The sequence below is a fragment of the Ustilaginoidea virens genome, chromosome 5 (assembly GCF_000687475.1).
Source record: "Ustilaginoidea virens chromosome 5, complete sequence".
Lineage (NCBI taxonomy): Eukaryota > Fungi > Ascomycota > Sordariomycetes > Hypocreales > Clavicipitaceae > Ustilaginoidea > Ustilaginoidea virens.
Window position 1 is genome coordinate 1,080,033 of NC_057320.1, and position 13,530 is coordinate 1,093,562.

At 59.3% G+C, this 13,530-nt stretch overlaps 4 protein-coding genes across 4 annotated transcripts; 1 reads left to right on the forward strand and 3 right to left on the reverse strand.

Annotated features, from left to right (window-relative positions):
- Positions 1-186: 186 nt before the first annotated feature.
- On the reverse strand, positions 187-2,283 carry UV8b_06295 (uncharacterized protein; the record flags this gene model as incomplete). The annotated part of the gene is made up of 2 exons (XM_043143792.1): positions 187-410; positions 510-2,283. 2 exons carry the CDS (start codon positions 2,281-2,283, stop codon positions 187-189), a joined length of 1,998 nt encoding a protein of 665 aa, XP_042999727.1.
- An 842-nt stretch (positions 2,284-3,125) lies between these two features.
- Positions 3,126-5,149, reverse strand: UV8b_06296 (uncharacterized protein; the record flags this gene model as incomplete). Its single annotated transcript, XM_043143793.1, has 2 exons — positions 3,126-3,306; positions 3,459-5,149. The coding sequence occupies 2 exons, from the start codon at positions 5,147-5,149 to the stop codon at positions 3,126-3,128; spliced, it is 1,872 nt and encodes a 623-aa protein (XP_042999728.1).
- A 1,296-nt stretch (positions 5,150-6,445) lies between these two features.
- On the forward strand, positions 6,446-8,598 carry UV8b_06297 (uncharacterized protein; the record flags this gene model as incomplete). The annotated part of the gene is made up of 4 exons (XM_043143794.1): positions 6,446-6,456; positions 6,639-7,382; positions 7,501-7,872; positions 7,995-8,598. The coding sequence occupies 4 exons, from the start codon at positions 6,446-6,448 to the stop codon at positions 8,596-8,598; spliced, it is 1,731 nt and encodes a 576-aa protein (XP_042999729.1).
- A 971-nt stretch (positions 8,599-9,569) lies between these two features.
- UV8b_06298 (uncharacterized protein) lies at positions 9,570-12,086 on the reverse strand (the record flags this gene model as incomplete). The annotated part of the gene is made up of 1 exon (XM_043143795.1): positions 9,570-12,086. One exon carries the CDS (start codon positions 12,084-12,086, stop codon positions 9,570-9,572), a length of 2,517 nt encoding a protein of 838 aa, XP_042999730.1.
- Between the last annotated feature and the right edge of the window lie 1,444 nt (positions 12,087-13,530).

Genomic DNA, 13,530 nt, shown 5'->3' on the forward strand with positions numbered 1-13,530 from the left:
CTTCCGGCATGCCAGGCCCCGACCGGGACGACATGCCGCACAGGGGGGGGTGTGGTGTGCTGCTGCTCTCCCCTGGCTCTCCCCTTGCTCTCTCCTTGATCTCCCCTAGCTCTCTTCTTGCTCTCTCCTTGCTCCGCAGCTTCTCGCGTGCGCCTCGTCACGCCCTCGCGCCCCCAGCTGGTCTGCTTAACCCCGGGGGTGGCTGGCAGCAAACCGCTCGGGCACCCCCCGCGCAGCTTGCGTCGTGTCGCCGACCCAGGCGCCCAGCAGCCCGCTCCAGCTGTACTCGCCGCGCCGCAGGCGCTGCAGCTCCTTGTAGGCGTGCATGTTGTAGAACGGGAGGCCGGTTCGCGGGTCCCGGTACCGCGCGGGGTGGTTTGTGATGACGCAGACGGGCGCCGGGGCTGGCTCTGGAAAGCAACCGCGCCGACCGAGTCAGCTCCCCCGGACACCCCGGGGCTTTTGGATCAGAAGGGGGGGGGTGGGGTTTTATTGGTGGCTTTGCTTACTGGGTAGTTTTGCCATTTTGCGCCCAAACAGGATCTGCGTCTGGACGGTCTTGTCGCGCAGCGCGGCGTCGTTGAAGTTGTGCAGGATGACGGCGTTGCGGGTGGCCTGGGCGTCGGGTTCGGGCGCGTGGGTGCCGGCTTGGCTGGGCCGGGGCGGGCTGGTCGGCTCGGCCGCAACGGGCTGCTGGTGCTGCTGGTGCGTGGAGGCCGGGTTTCGGTCGAGGTCTACTGGCGTGGGGGCTGCGGGCGGAGGAGAGGCGCTTGGCTGCGAGGGCGTCGCGTCTGCCAGGCTGATGGTGGTGCTGATGCTGATGCTGATGGGGGGCGGGGCCAGGATGCTCGACATGGGCGTCGGCGCAGGCGGCCAGGAGGAGGAGGAGGCGGCGTTGGTTGCGATCCCGCGCGGCGGAGCGAGCACCCGGGCGGCTGGTTCGCGCGGCGGCGGCGGCGGCGGCGGCGAGGTTGCCGTCCAAGAGTCCGGGTCCGGGTCCGGGTCCGAGTCCGAGTCCGCGTCCGCGTCGCGCTCGGGGGCTGGACGTGCTTTCGCCGCCTCGACAGCCTTCCTCTCTCTTGCTGCTCCACCGTCGCCGTCTGACGATTCTCTGCTGCGTGACGACGGGCCCGTCGACGCCGTGGCCCCCAAAGGAACGCTTCCTTGCGCCGGGACGAGAAGCGACGGGTTCTCTTCTGTGCAACCGGCACCGCCTCGGCCCGCCGCCGCTGCCGCGTCGTCGTCCTTGGCCTGGTTCCCGCCGGCCCCCGATACAAGCTTGGCTTGTTTTGCGCCCTTGGCGGCCCCCCTGTCGGCCGCCTTGTCGCGCTTCTTCCTGGGCCGCTCCTCCACCTCCGTCGCAAACGGGCGCAGCGCGCGCAGGTCCGCGTCGGCCCACCGGCCCCTGCCGCTCCAGAACGTGATGACGGGCCCCCTGAGGGTGCGCCGGCTCAGCGCGGCCAGCCGGGCCCTCCGCTCCTCCTCGCGCTGCTTCTCCGCCTCCTCCCACCGGTTGAGGCTCCTGCTGTTGCGCGTCTCCACGACGGCCGCCTCGGCCAGCCGCTGCTCCTGCGTCATGGGCGGCTTCCTCGTGGCCTCGAGCCGCGCCGCCTTCTTGGCCATCTGCGCCAGCTGCCGCAGCCTGCGGGCCTCGCGCTCCGCCATCTGCTGGTGCAGCTGCTCCTTGGAGATGCGCGTCGTCTTCCGCGCCGACGCGCGCGTGGGCAGGTCCGCCGGCGACGGCAGCCACGACGTCCGCTCCGACTTCTTCTTCTTCTTCTTCTTCTTCTTGGGCCGCGGGGCCGGTGCTGGCGCCGCCTCCGCCGCCGCCGTCGCCGCCGTCGCCGGGCCGGCCTGCGCGGGGCGTTTCCTGAACCGGGCGGGGATGGCTTCGCGCGCGCTTCTCTTGCGTCGCGCAGCCCGCTGCTCTCGGGCCTGCCGCTCCAGCTCCTTTTCGCCGTCGAGGTCGTCGGCGTCGGCGTCGGCGTCGGCGTCGTCGTCCGACGAAGATTCCATCTGCACGTCGGAGCCGTCGGAGCCGGCGTCAGAGAAGCCCTGGTCGTTTTCGTCCTCGGCAAACAGCAGCTCCAGGTCAGAGTCGGGGTCTTGGCTGGCGAGCATCGACTTCATGCGGTTGCCGGCAGTCGAGCGGCGCGTGCGCGTCGTGGCGAGCCATTCCGTCTGCTGGGCCGGGGAGGCGCCGTCCGAGGAGCTGTCAAGGTCGCTGGGGGGGTCGGACAGCTGCGAGGTGTCGCGGTCTGACGTTTTCAGGTCGGCCTCCATGACGCGTCGGTCCTGGGGGCCAGACGAGGATTCATGTGTTTGGCGGCGGTTGGGTTGATTTGTTGGCGATTGATGATGACTTTGACTCGAAGGAGCCAGGCGAGATGGACGGGGTTGCACAGTATGAGTGGTACTGTGGTGCGCAGTGGGGACTCGAGGCAACCAATGACCGACCGACCGACCGACCGCGACAGTCATGCCATGATGCGCAACACCCGACATCATGGTGCATCTATAAAGCTCCCGTCTCCCATGTCTTGGGTGCGTCGACGGTGTCCCGGAAGCACATGATGCAAGAAGCAGCAGCCTCAGTGGTAACTTGTAAATATCTGGCGAATGCCATGGCAACTATGGAGAATCCTATGAATGCAGAAAAAAGATAGCGCATGTGCCCTGTGATCAACGCCTTTCGCTAGCCAGAAAAAGAGAAACACGAAAAAGGGGTAAAAAAAAAAAATAAAAAAATAAAAAAAAACAATTGCCATACTGAAAATTCTGGAGGAAGAAACAACCTAAAATCAGAAAACAAAAGACGCTGGTTTCATGCGCTGGCCAGACCCGGAAACATCAACACGCGCAGGCGCCGTCGACAGAGAGCAGCAACTCCGCCGGCAGCAGAGTAGCTTGCTGCCCGTCGTCATGTCCAGTCTTCTCCATCCTCGGGCGCTTCCGCTATCGCAATGTTGATTTGCATCCAGAATGCGCGCACCGCCACCAGCCTCGAATAAACAAAGACCATAATCTCCTCGACCCTCCAGTGCGATAGCCAAGAAGCCACAGCCAGATACACGAGCGTTTGAAAAAAAAGCTACATTTCTTCGTAAACGAAATCACTGTCTGATTCATCGCCTTCCCACCCTTTGCACAGCCCGATCCAGTTGCGTTGCAGACATTTGCCCCTCGACGGAACCGTCGTGGGAGGCGCCGTCGGCGCCGTCGAAGCCGTCGAAGCCGTCGAAGCCGTCGAAGCCGTCGAAGTAGGGGTGCTTGTGAGCGTAGGCCGTCCGACGCTTGCTGGAGGTGCTTGGCGGGTGCTTGAGCTCATCGTGCTTGTCTCATCATCCCGACAGCCCCCAAACCAGCCTGGCGTCTGGCAGGTGGTCGTTGCCGGGGGGGCGCTGCTCCAGGTCGTGCTTGTCGCATCTTTACACCCAAACCAGCCTGGCGTCTCGCACGTGGTTGCCGTCGGCAGGCTGCTCCAGCTCGTAGTTGATGTTGATTCAGCGGCCGTGGTCGTCTTGTCTTTGCACCCAAACCAGCCCGGTGTGTGACAAGTCGTGGAAACCGACGTGGAAGTGGTGGTGGGGAGAGAGTCGGTAGAGGTGGCGGAAACAGCTGTCGTCGTCGTCGTCGTCGTCGTCGTCGGGTCGAGGCAGCCCCACCAGCCTGGGGTTTCGCAGGTCGTGGTGCGTGTTCGTGTACGAGTCGATGTTGACGATGCTGACGTCGTTGTCGTGTCCGTGCCGTTGCTCTCGTACATCTTCCATAGCGCGCAGTCGCGGCATTCCGGCGTCGCCATACACTCGGGCACCTGGTCATATTTGAGTATGACGTCGGCTATGACGGCCCGGATTTTGTGCGTCCCGATTCCCACACGCCAGCCCTTGTCAGCAACGACATCGTAGACACATTCGCGGCCCGTGTGGCACGACGTCTCTAGAGCATAGCCGGCAAAGGAACAAGACGCGGTGGCGCCGTTGCAGGAACCGATGTAGATGGGGTCAGCCGTGTGGCCAAAGTGGAAAGCGCCAGTGTTCTCTCTCGTCTGAGGGGCCTGGGCATCAGACCCGGGAGGGATGGGTAGACCCAGGCGGGTGGCGGCAAGAGCTTCCGGAACAGCCTCAAAGGTCACCACTGGCAGGCCGTACGTAAGGCCCAGCAAGGAGCTGACAGCGCCACCCAGCGAGTGCCCGACCACCCAGATGGTGGAGTCGGGATACCGTTCGGTCACGTTTGAGTACAGCTCTCGGGCAGCACCGTAATATCGATTCTCCTCCCTCAACGCTTCGGTGACGCAGGTGTTGTTGCACGAGTACGTCCCTGTGGCACAGTCGCAAACCTGATGCCAAGTCCACTGCCCTTGCTGGGCGCAGCAACAGCTAAAGAACAAATTATCGTTAACCTTGTCGTTTGTTGTTGTGCCGTCGCCGTCAAAGACAGCCGGGGACGTCCCCTTGAGCCCGATGACTACGGTGGAATTATCGTCGTCAGCCCAGATGTGGCCCCGCAATCCATCGCTCTGCCAGCCGAAGTCGGCGCTTGGATCAAAGGGATCGCCGACCTCGAGCCAGTCGGGACTCGAGCCCAATTCGACGTAGGCGTCGGCCGACATGTAGGCCAAGCTGAGAACTGTCCCCTTGTCGGTGATTTCCGGCGAGGGGACGTCCTGGATGGCCCAAGCCGACGCATCGAGAACGGCGACGAGGCCTTGCTGACGAGCACGAGCAACGAGAGGATCTACCGTGCTGGGACGGCGATCGACGAGGCGCTGAATCTTTGTCGCGCGGCTTCTGGCTTTGAGATGCGGCAGCTCATGTTCACCGTGGCCCTCCTCGGCAGCGAGAAAGACACGCGAGGACGAAGGCTGCTCAATGTCGAGGCGTCGGTGTAGTCGGGGATGCCGGTCGGTGCCGTGATGATAAATATGGCGGAGAGTAAAGGTGTGGTCTGCCGGTTGCGGCGGTTCCGGGACCGGCGGAATGATGATTGTGGGGGGAAGTAGGACGTCTTGTCCTACCGCGGCTCCTTGATGATGCGCAGCTGCAGCCCGAGCCGCGTACGCCAGAGCGGCAACAGCAATAGAGGATAGAAGCGAGGCCGAGGTGGCCCTGCTGGCGGAGGCGGGAGGTTTCAGAGCGAACCCCATGATAACAGGCCGGTGTGTACAGGCCCCAAGGATGTCAGAACCATGCGCGGGCGTCTGTCTCTCTAATGCTGCAAGTTTACTACACCCAAGAACAGCCAGCGCTCGAGAAATGGATGCGGGCTAGATATCAGTCATCAGATAGGCCGGGGCGCGGAGTTGAAGTCGGAGTTGAAGTCGGAGAAGCAGATGGAACGAGTGAGTGGCAACTTGAGCGAGGTTGGAACGGCGATGTTGTCACTGTGGACCCTGTCGTGGTCGGCAGATGAAGGCTACATGTTGATGTAGGTACCCGAGTTCCACCAGACACCACACACAGGGCCTTGGGGGGACCGCTGGCAGCAGGTACCTGTACTCATCATATTGAACGCGTCACAGCAACCAACAGCTGCAACTTGTTGGGGCAGCTGCCAGCACTTTCTGGCAGAAGAAGCCTCGGTGACCTCGCTGTGGGCCAGGTCCACCCTTCTTGGCACGTGAGACCCAGCCAGCCGGGGAGGGGAAGGGGTCTAGTGGTGGGATTGACACCCCTCTCAAATGCAATACGCGGGTAAAATCACGGCCAGCAAACGTACCGAGTACTTCTACTTACCTTACTTTACGACAAACGCGAAGTGCACAGTGCAAACAAGCGGCTGCTGTTGTGCAACAGGGGGGGGGATGTCCAGTACAAGTGCCTCCTCAGTTGCTTTGTACCTAATAGGTTCATATAATCTGGCTTTGTATACTCCGTACTCCATACTCTGTACGCTACGCGAGCTCAGCAGGCGAGGTGTTCCAGGGACAACGAATTTGCTCTCCTGAGCGCGCGCGACGAGAACCAAAAGCTGCAGTAGTAAATTCGTGCCAGAAGTTCAGAATAGGAGCAAAGTTTTTGCATTTTCCCACCCGTTGACCCCGACAAGCAAGAGATGGCCCTAGCAGGTCAGGTCGGCTGGCGCGCCGGGCGTCTTCCCAACTTTTTCATTTTCCAAGGTGCATGTTCCGGTACATAGGTACATAGCAGGTAGCAGGCGGCAGGCAGCAGGCGGCAGGCAGCAGGCGGCAGGCAGCAGGCGGCAGGTGCCAGTGCGCGTCGTCTGGCCAGCCAATCCGGGCAGCCCCGTGCCGTCGTCAGGTCGCGTACATTGTATTGTAAGCTTCGCAAAAACCAGCAAGCAAGCAAAAGCCTTGACGAGCCAAAACAGCACGAGGCATAAACCTATCGCGGTCGCCCGGATTGCCTCTCGATCCATATCCCCCCCTCCCATCCCCTCCCTTTTCCTTCTTCTTCTTCTTCTTCGCGCACATGTTGTCAAGATGACTGCCATGTGAGTACTCTCCGCCACTGCCAGTTCTTTTGCTCCAGCAGGCCAGACGAATCAATCGGACTTGGTCGTCGCAGGCCGTCGCAGAACCGTCGCGCATTCCTCAGGCAAGATGTCGGGTGCAAAAACGGCCAACTGCAAAAAGCTGACAGTCGCCACGCCACGGCTTTCCTTTGTTTTCGCAGTGAGAGCTTCGACAGCATATACCTCGACCTCTCCAAGGAGAGCGGCAAGTGCAGGTTCGCCGAGACGGGCTTCGGGTGGAAGCCGTCCAACGGCGGCGACACCTTCACCCTCGACCAGAGCAACATCGGCGGCGCGCAATGGAGCCGCGCCGCCAAGGGCTACGAGATCCGCATCCTGCAGCGCAACTCGGGCATCATCCAGCTCGACGGCTTCCAGCACGAGGACTACGACCGCCTCAGCAAGGTCTTCAAGAACTGGTACAGCACCGCGCTGGAGAACAAGGAGCACGCCCTGCGCGGCTGGAACTGGGGCAAGGCCGAGCTCGCCAAGGCCGAGCTCACCTTCAGCGTGCAGAACAAGCCGGCCTTTGAGCTGCCCTACTCGGAGATCGGCAACACCAACCTGGCCGGCCGCAACGAAGTCGCCGTCGAGATGTCGCTCGCCCAGGACGCCAGCGACACCGGCGCCGAGGACCGGCTCGGCGGCGCCCGCGGCAAGGGCAGGAAGGCCGGCGCCGGCAGGGACCAGCTGGTCGAGATGCGCTTCTACATCCCGGGCACCACCACCCTGAGGCGCGAGGGCGAGGGCGACGGCGGCGGCGGCGACGACGCCGAGGATGAGGAGGGGGCCGAGAAGAATGCCGCCACCCTGTTTTACGAGACGCTCATCGAAAAGGCCGAGATTGGGGAGACGGCCGGCGACACCATTGCCACATTTCTCGATGTGCTCCATCTCACCCCGAGGTACGAAGGGCGCCGCCGCCGCGTTTCCCCCCCCCCGTTTTCCCCGATGCACGCACGCACGCACGGCGCGCAGCTTTTATGCTAACCTCTTTTTGTGTCCCAAAAAACCTCGACACAGGGGCCGTTTCGACATCGACATGTACGAGGCATCTTTCCGACTCCGCGGAAAGACGTACGACTACAAGATCCAATACGACGCCATCAAAAAGTTCATGGTTCTCCCCAAACCAGACGAGATGCACTGCATGCTGTGTATCGGCCTGGATCCCCCCCTGCGCCAAGGCCAGACCAGATACCCGTTCGTGGTGATGCAGTTCAAGAAGGACGAGGAGGTCACCATCGACCTGAACCTCGAGGTATCCGAGCTCCAGACCAAGTACAAGGACAGATTAGAACCGCACTACGAAGAGCCGCTGCATCACGTCGTGGCCAAGATCTTCCGCGGCCTGGCAAACAAGAAAATCTCCTCGCCCGCCAAGGACTTTATCACGTACGTGGAAGTTGGCATTCCTCGCCCACCTTGTTTTTGATACATTACATTGTCGCAGAGTCACTAACTCCTCTCTCTCTCTCTCTCTCTCTCTTTCTTTCTCTCTCTTCCCCGCCCACCAGCCACCGAAGCCAGTACGGCATCAAGTGCTCCATCAAGGCCAGCGAAGGCTTCCTGTACTGCCTGGAAAAGGCATTCATGTTCGTCCCCAAGCCCGCCACCTACATTGCGTACGAGCAGACCCAATCCGTCACATTCTCGCGCGTCGGCGGAGCCGTCTCGACGCTCTCCACCTTCGACATCACCGTCCTGATGAAGGGCGGCGCCGGCTCGTCGCAGTTCAGCAACATCAACCGCGAGGACCTCAAAGCCCTCGAGGCCTTCTTCAAGCTCAAGGGCCTGCGCGTCAAGAACGAGATTGACGAGGACGCCAACATGCTCGCCGCCGCCCTGCGGGAGCAGGACATGGACGAGTCGGATGACGAGATCGTGGCCGGCAAGGCCGACCGTGGCTCGGCCGACGAGGACGAGGAGAGCGTCGACGAGGATTTCCACGCCGACAGCGACAGCGACGTGGCCGAAGAGTACGACAGCGCGCACGACAGCTCGGGCTCGGGGAGCGACAGCGACGCAGAGAGCGGCGTCGACGACGAGGACGACGAGGACGAAAAGGAAGACGAAGACGAAGACGAAGGGAGGCCGAAGAAGAAGAAAAAGACTGGCTGAAAATCTCCGCCGTGTTTCTTGTTTTCCCAGTGATTCTTCTGTTTCTGCGTCGACGCGTCGTCGAGCTGCTGGCCCCCTTCGGGTTTGGGGGGGGGAAAAAAAAAAGGTCGAAAAGCTAAAAAAAGAAAAGTTGAAGAAAGGGAACGGCGGGGGGAAAAGATCACACAGGTGTATCCTGGCTTCTGTCTGTCCATCTACCACCATCATTGCTGGCGTTTGTTTGTTTCTTTATACGTGTCGAGTCTTGCTTTACGTAGTTCCCCGGACAGGAGCGCTGCAGTGCAGTGACGGACTATTCAGCACAAGGCAAGCATCAAATGCCGAGGGGTCGTCCAACAAGTCCAACAAGACGACCACCCCGTACGCTGGGTGCCATGCGCCGTGCCATGTCTGATTCTGGTGACGGGAAAAGGGCAACGTGGTGAAATATGTCTATGAGTGTGTATTTATAATTGCAGTTTTAGTTTTTTTTAGCTTTTCTTTTCATCTCGGTGCCCCAAGCACACCCAACTTACAAGGAAAACTTTTTGGCAAGCCCTCGTATGCATGCATATATACCGGCTGTAACGCAAAACGAAAAAAAGAATAGAAAAGAAACACCAAGAGAGAAGGGAGAGAGAGAGCACATGCGGCTGAAGCAGAAAAGCCCCCCCCCCCCGGTTCATACATTTAGGCCTACGCCACATCTTGGTCGACTGGAAATGCGTCAACATACGCCTCCGTATCCTTTCCACGGCCTCGACACAGAAATAAAAAAGATCCAGCGTGGCGCAATCTTCTAAATCGGCGTCAACAAAAGACAAGAGGGATGTGACGAAAGAAGCTCTAGAAAAAAACACAAGTCATAATCTGGCATGAAAAACAACAACCCCCCCCCCCCGCTCAGGTCGAGGACCATCACGAAAGGATTTTAAAACAAAACACCCAACTTTCCCTGGAGAAAATACTTTTGCCAGGCAGCAAAACGGGTCCTAGATTTGGCCTCCGTTCATCGGGACTTGTTGCCTTCGTGAAAACGAAGCGTACTGTCCAACTGGTGGGGGAGGTTGCGTGCTCATGCTCGTTGTCCTGGCTCGTGGTCTCAGTGGCCTCGCACTTTCCATCGGGAAGGATAGTGCCGCTTTGTCGCGGACTTGGTTTTCGCTTGCATGGCTCCTGTGATGATATCGATTCAGTCCCGTTGGTTGCGGCAAAGGCATCTTCTTGTCTGGTGCCAGGTCCGGAACCACAAGGGTTCGACAAGACCACTCGCCGTCGTCGGAGCCTGTCTCGGGCAGTTTCTCGGCGGCCGATGCTCCAGCCATCTTGTTCAGCGAAGTGCTGCTGGTGGTATGGCAGGTGAGCGTCGTCCGGGACGAGTTTGTAGATTGAACCCGTCGTCCTGTAGAGTTTGATCGTGAGGTTGAGTTGGTATCGGTTGTGGAGGTGCTGAAACGATGATCCGTCCGCAGAGGGTCCTTGCTATGGGCCACAGACAGCATCACGTCATCGTGAAAGGCAGACTGATGGCAATATCCAAACATAAATTCCTTATCCGCCTCACCGTGCCACTCGTTGTCCCGTACAAGTGTCTGCTTTTGGTAGTCGCAGGGAAGCAGGAGGGAAGGCGTGAAGACGAAATCTTGCGATATCCTCGAAATTGCCGAAGCCCGGCTTGCGCCTAGGAGGTTCAAAGGCTGCAGGCTCCTTCCGTCGTTCCTAGGCAGCGAAAAGTTGTCCGGAAAAGCAGAGTTGGGAGTCGTGGCCTCGGAAACTGCCCTGGACGAGCCTTGGCTGGCTGGGCTGAGCGATGGAACGTCTAGTCCGAGTGAAGGAACCGGGGTTTGGCCGGGGCGCAATGTTGCGTCAGAGTCAGGTTGAAGACCATCGCAAAGGGCCAGACCATTCACAGGCAGCGTCATACTATCACGGGCCATCTCTTGTGATGGTCGCTCCCATTGATAATCGCAATCGGCTTCGGCTTCGTGCTCATAGCAGTAGTCGATCAGGTCTTCCCAGCTTTCTCTGGCCGGCATTCCGGCATGGATAGGGCTGTGAGTGTCTTGGTGGGCGGCGGGATTCGATCCCGTGATTCCCAGACCACCCAACGTTTCCGATGTACAGCTGGTGGGTCTCTGAGATTCGGCCAGAGATCGCAACATTGGGACCGACTGGCTGCCACGTAGAGAAGAGGTAATGCTGGAGAGGCTGAGTCTAGATTGCCTGGATACTCCATGGTGCTCTTCCTCTTCTGGTACATCCGGTAAAGCTGTGTCACATGTCGGCGGCGATAAAATCGCCAGTGACCGCGTTGAATCGCGAGCGTTCGACACGAACCGAGAGTAGCGCTTCTCCTGAGACAGAGGGCGCTGCTGCGGGGAGAAGCGACCACGATCCTGCACGAGGGCTTCGTCTGTGGTATGCTCCCTGATGGCACATGAATCAACGACCCTATCTGCATTGTCCTGGCCTCTAACTAGAGGACTGGAGATGCGGCAAGCGGGGTCGGGAGCTAAAGGGAAGAAATAGTTGGCCTGCGTTGGGGATCTGGGAGGGCGGGGAGGAGGCTGTGAGGAAGCATCCTTTTGTGTCTGCTCTTGCGACCATGCATGCTTGAAAAGCCGTCGGGTTCCCGGCACTGGAGGCGTGTGGCTAGGTACATCGGGGTAGCCATCGTGGTGCCGGGCGAAATGATGGTCCTTGACGTCGGCCATGGCGGCGGCTGGAACGACACTGGACGTTTGACGCTGTGACTTGTCGACCAAGTCGAAGCTTGACCAGCCATCCATTGGCTGCAACTGATTCGGCGGTGATGTCTCATCGATCGGAGGGCCCCTTTGCGTATGAGTAACATGTTGAAAGTTGAAAGGACTGGAGATCTGGAGACGCTTCTGTTCAAGATGATCGCGACGTGGCTTTCTCCTCGAGAACAGGAGGGGCATGATGCCGTCCTTCAGTCCAGCCACGGGGGTTTTCTCAGTCGAGACATCTACAGAGTAGATGGAACTCCCGGAGGAGCTTTGAGCGCTGCTGTCGCGTTTCGACTTTCCCCGGCGATGGAAGAGTCCCTTTGCAAAGTGCTGGCTTTCCGGGCGACTCCGAGATGGGACACTGCTCTCAGTGGATCGAACGGAGGATTTGCGGACGAGGGTTAGGTTGTCCAGATCCAAATCCCAAGGCAGTCGATCAGAAGCGGCCATGGACGAGACGGAGGACGATTCGGACGAAGCAGCCTTGTGGCCGAAATGACGTTGCAAGTGTGACGCCCGCTTCATCTGCTTGCTGAGTTGCCTCAGTTTCTGGGAAGAAGGGGGTCTGTCTAGAGCAGGAGCCAAGAAGTCGGGAATGCTTGCCGTCGAAAGCCGGTCCATGGGTAGAGAATCGTCGGGAGACTGATGTTTTGAAGAAGAAGTCGACGGTCTTGTCATCTTGATGTCTTTTTTCGAGGCCTGGGCAGGTATGGCATCGTGGGACCTGGCGTACAGACCAATTGCTCCAAGACTAAACATGTTTGGCTTTTTCAGCGACAGGTCGTGCGTGGTCCTCGGCCTTGTCAAATGACAAATGACGTCTCGTACCCACGAAAGGAGATGCAGATAGAGCTCCGGCTATGAACCTGGCTTTGCACTATAAGCCATGGGCGCGCCCGGGGAGGGGGGGGGGGGGGGGAGGAAGTGTAAAAGATGAGAAGCCAGGTCCCATGGAGTCAACGAAGGCAGAAGGCAGCAATTCCTTTGCAGAGGCAGACTTTGGAGATTTGTGGGGGTTGGGTGACAAGCCCGGAGCTGATATAGGAGCTCGGTCGACGGAAGGGACTTTGCAGAGGGCTTTGCGTCAATTTGGGTCTGGCTGGAGCCGGCTTGATATTAAACGGGGGGTGTGGTGAAGGCTCGCGAGGCAAGGATCAATTTGATGCAACCAAGAAGTCCAGGACCTTGGCCAGGAGCAAGTGGGGGGAAGGGAAGGGGGGGGGGGGGGGGGGGGCGGGTGGCTGGCGGTAGCCTTGGTGCTGCGAAGGCATTCAATGGATTCATCTCTGGATTCATGGGATTTGAAGCTTGGATGCGGGAGGGGTTGGGGGGATAAGTAGGGGGAGGGGGGCCGCAGGCTGCCTGTCGGCCAATCAGGGCTGCTTCTGCTTGGACGGGTTGAGCCAGGCATGCTGCGTTGCATGCTGCGTCGCATCGCCCTACGGCCACCGACCCGTCGGCTCGTTCAACTCGCCTCGAACAAAGTAAACGACAAGTAAACGACGTGACACGCTGTCATCGCCTCACGTAATGAGCGAATGGCCTCGCGCAGGCGACATGACACCACGTACGTCGCGATATACAATCAAAATAGCCTTCTAACCCATGCCCGCGTCAATCTTGGCCTTGGGTCGTTGTCGTAAAATTAGTCATCAAAGTGCAGGGAAAAAAACAAAAATACAATAAGAACAATAAATGAATGAATGAATAAGAAAAAAGAAAAGTGGGGGGGAGGGGGGGGATAACCTGTGTGGCCAAGTCTCCCATAAATTGTACTAAGACAAGAGGCGTTTTACCCATCGCCGCCGTCATTTTCCAAGCCCGTGCCCGCCGACTGGCGGTCCTGGGTGAAGTCGAAAAAGCTGCCAGCTTGGCTGTTTGAAGCCATATGCCCTACTGCCGTTTATCAATCAGTGATGGCCTCTCTGGCCTGCATTCACAGGTCACACAGGGCCACTCGAGAGCATCACGGGCTCATGGCTGACTCTTGCCGAAACGTCTCGAAACCAAACAGGCTCAGAGTCAGTCCCAAGGCCCCAAGCCCCCAATGCAGGTACTATGTACTACCAGACAGTAGGTACAATCCTTTGTGCAAGAGCCAAGTACGGCACAGGTCAACTCCCTGGGACATGATGACCGCCAAACCTTATACATGCCAAGCTGGGAGCCTGTACTCCGTACATTGGAGCAATATGCGCCCAGG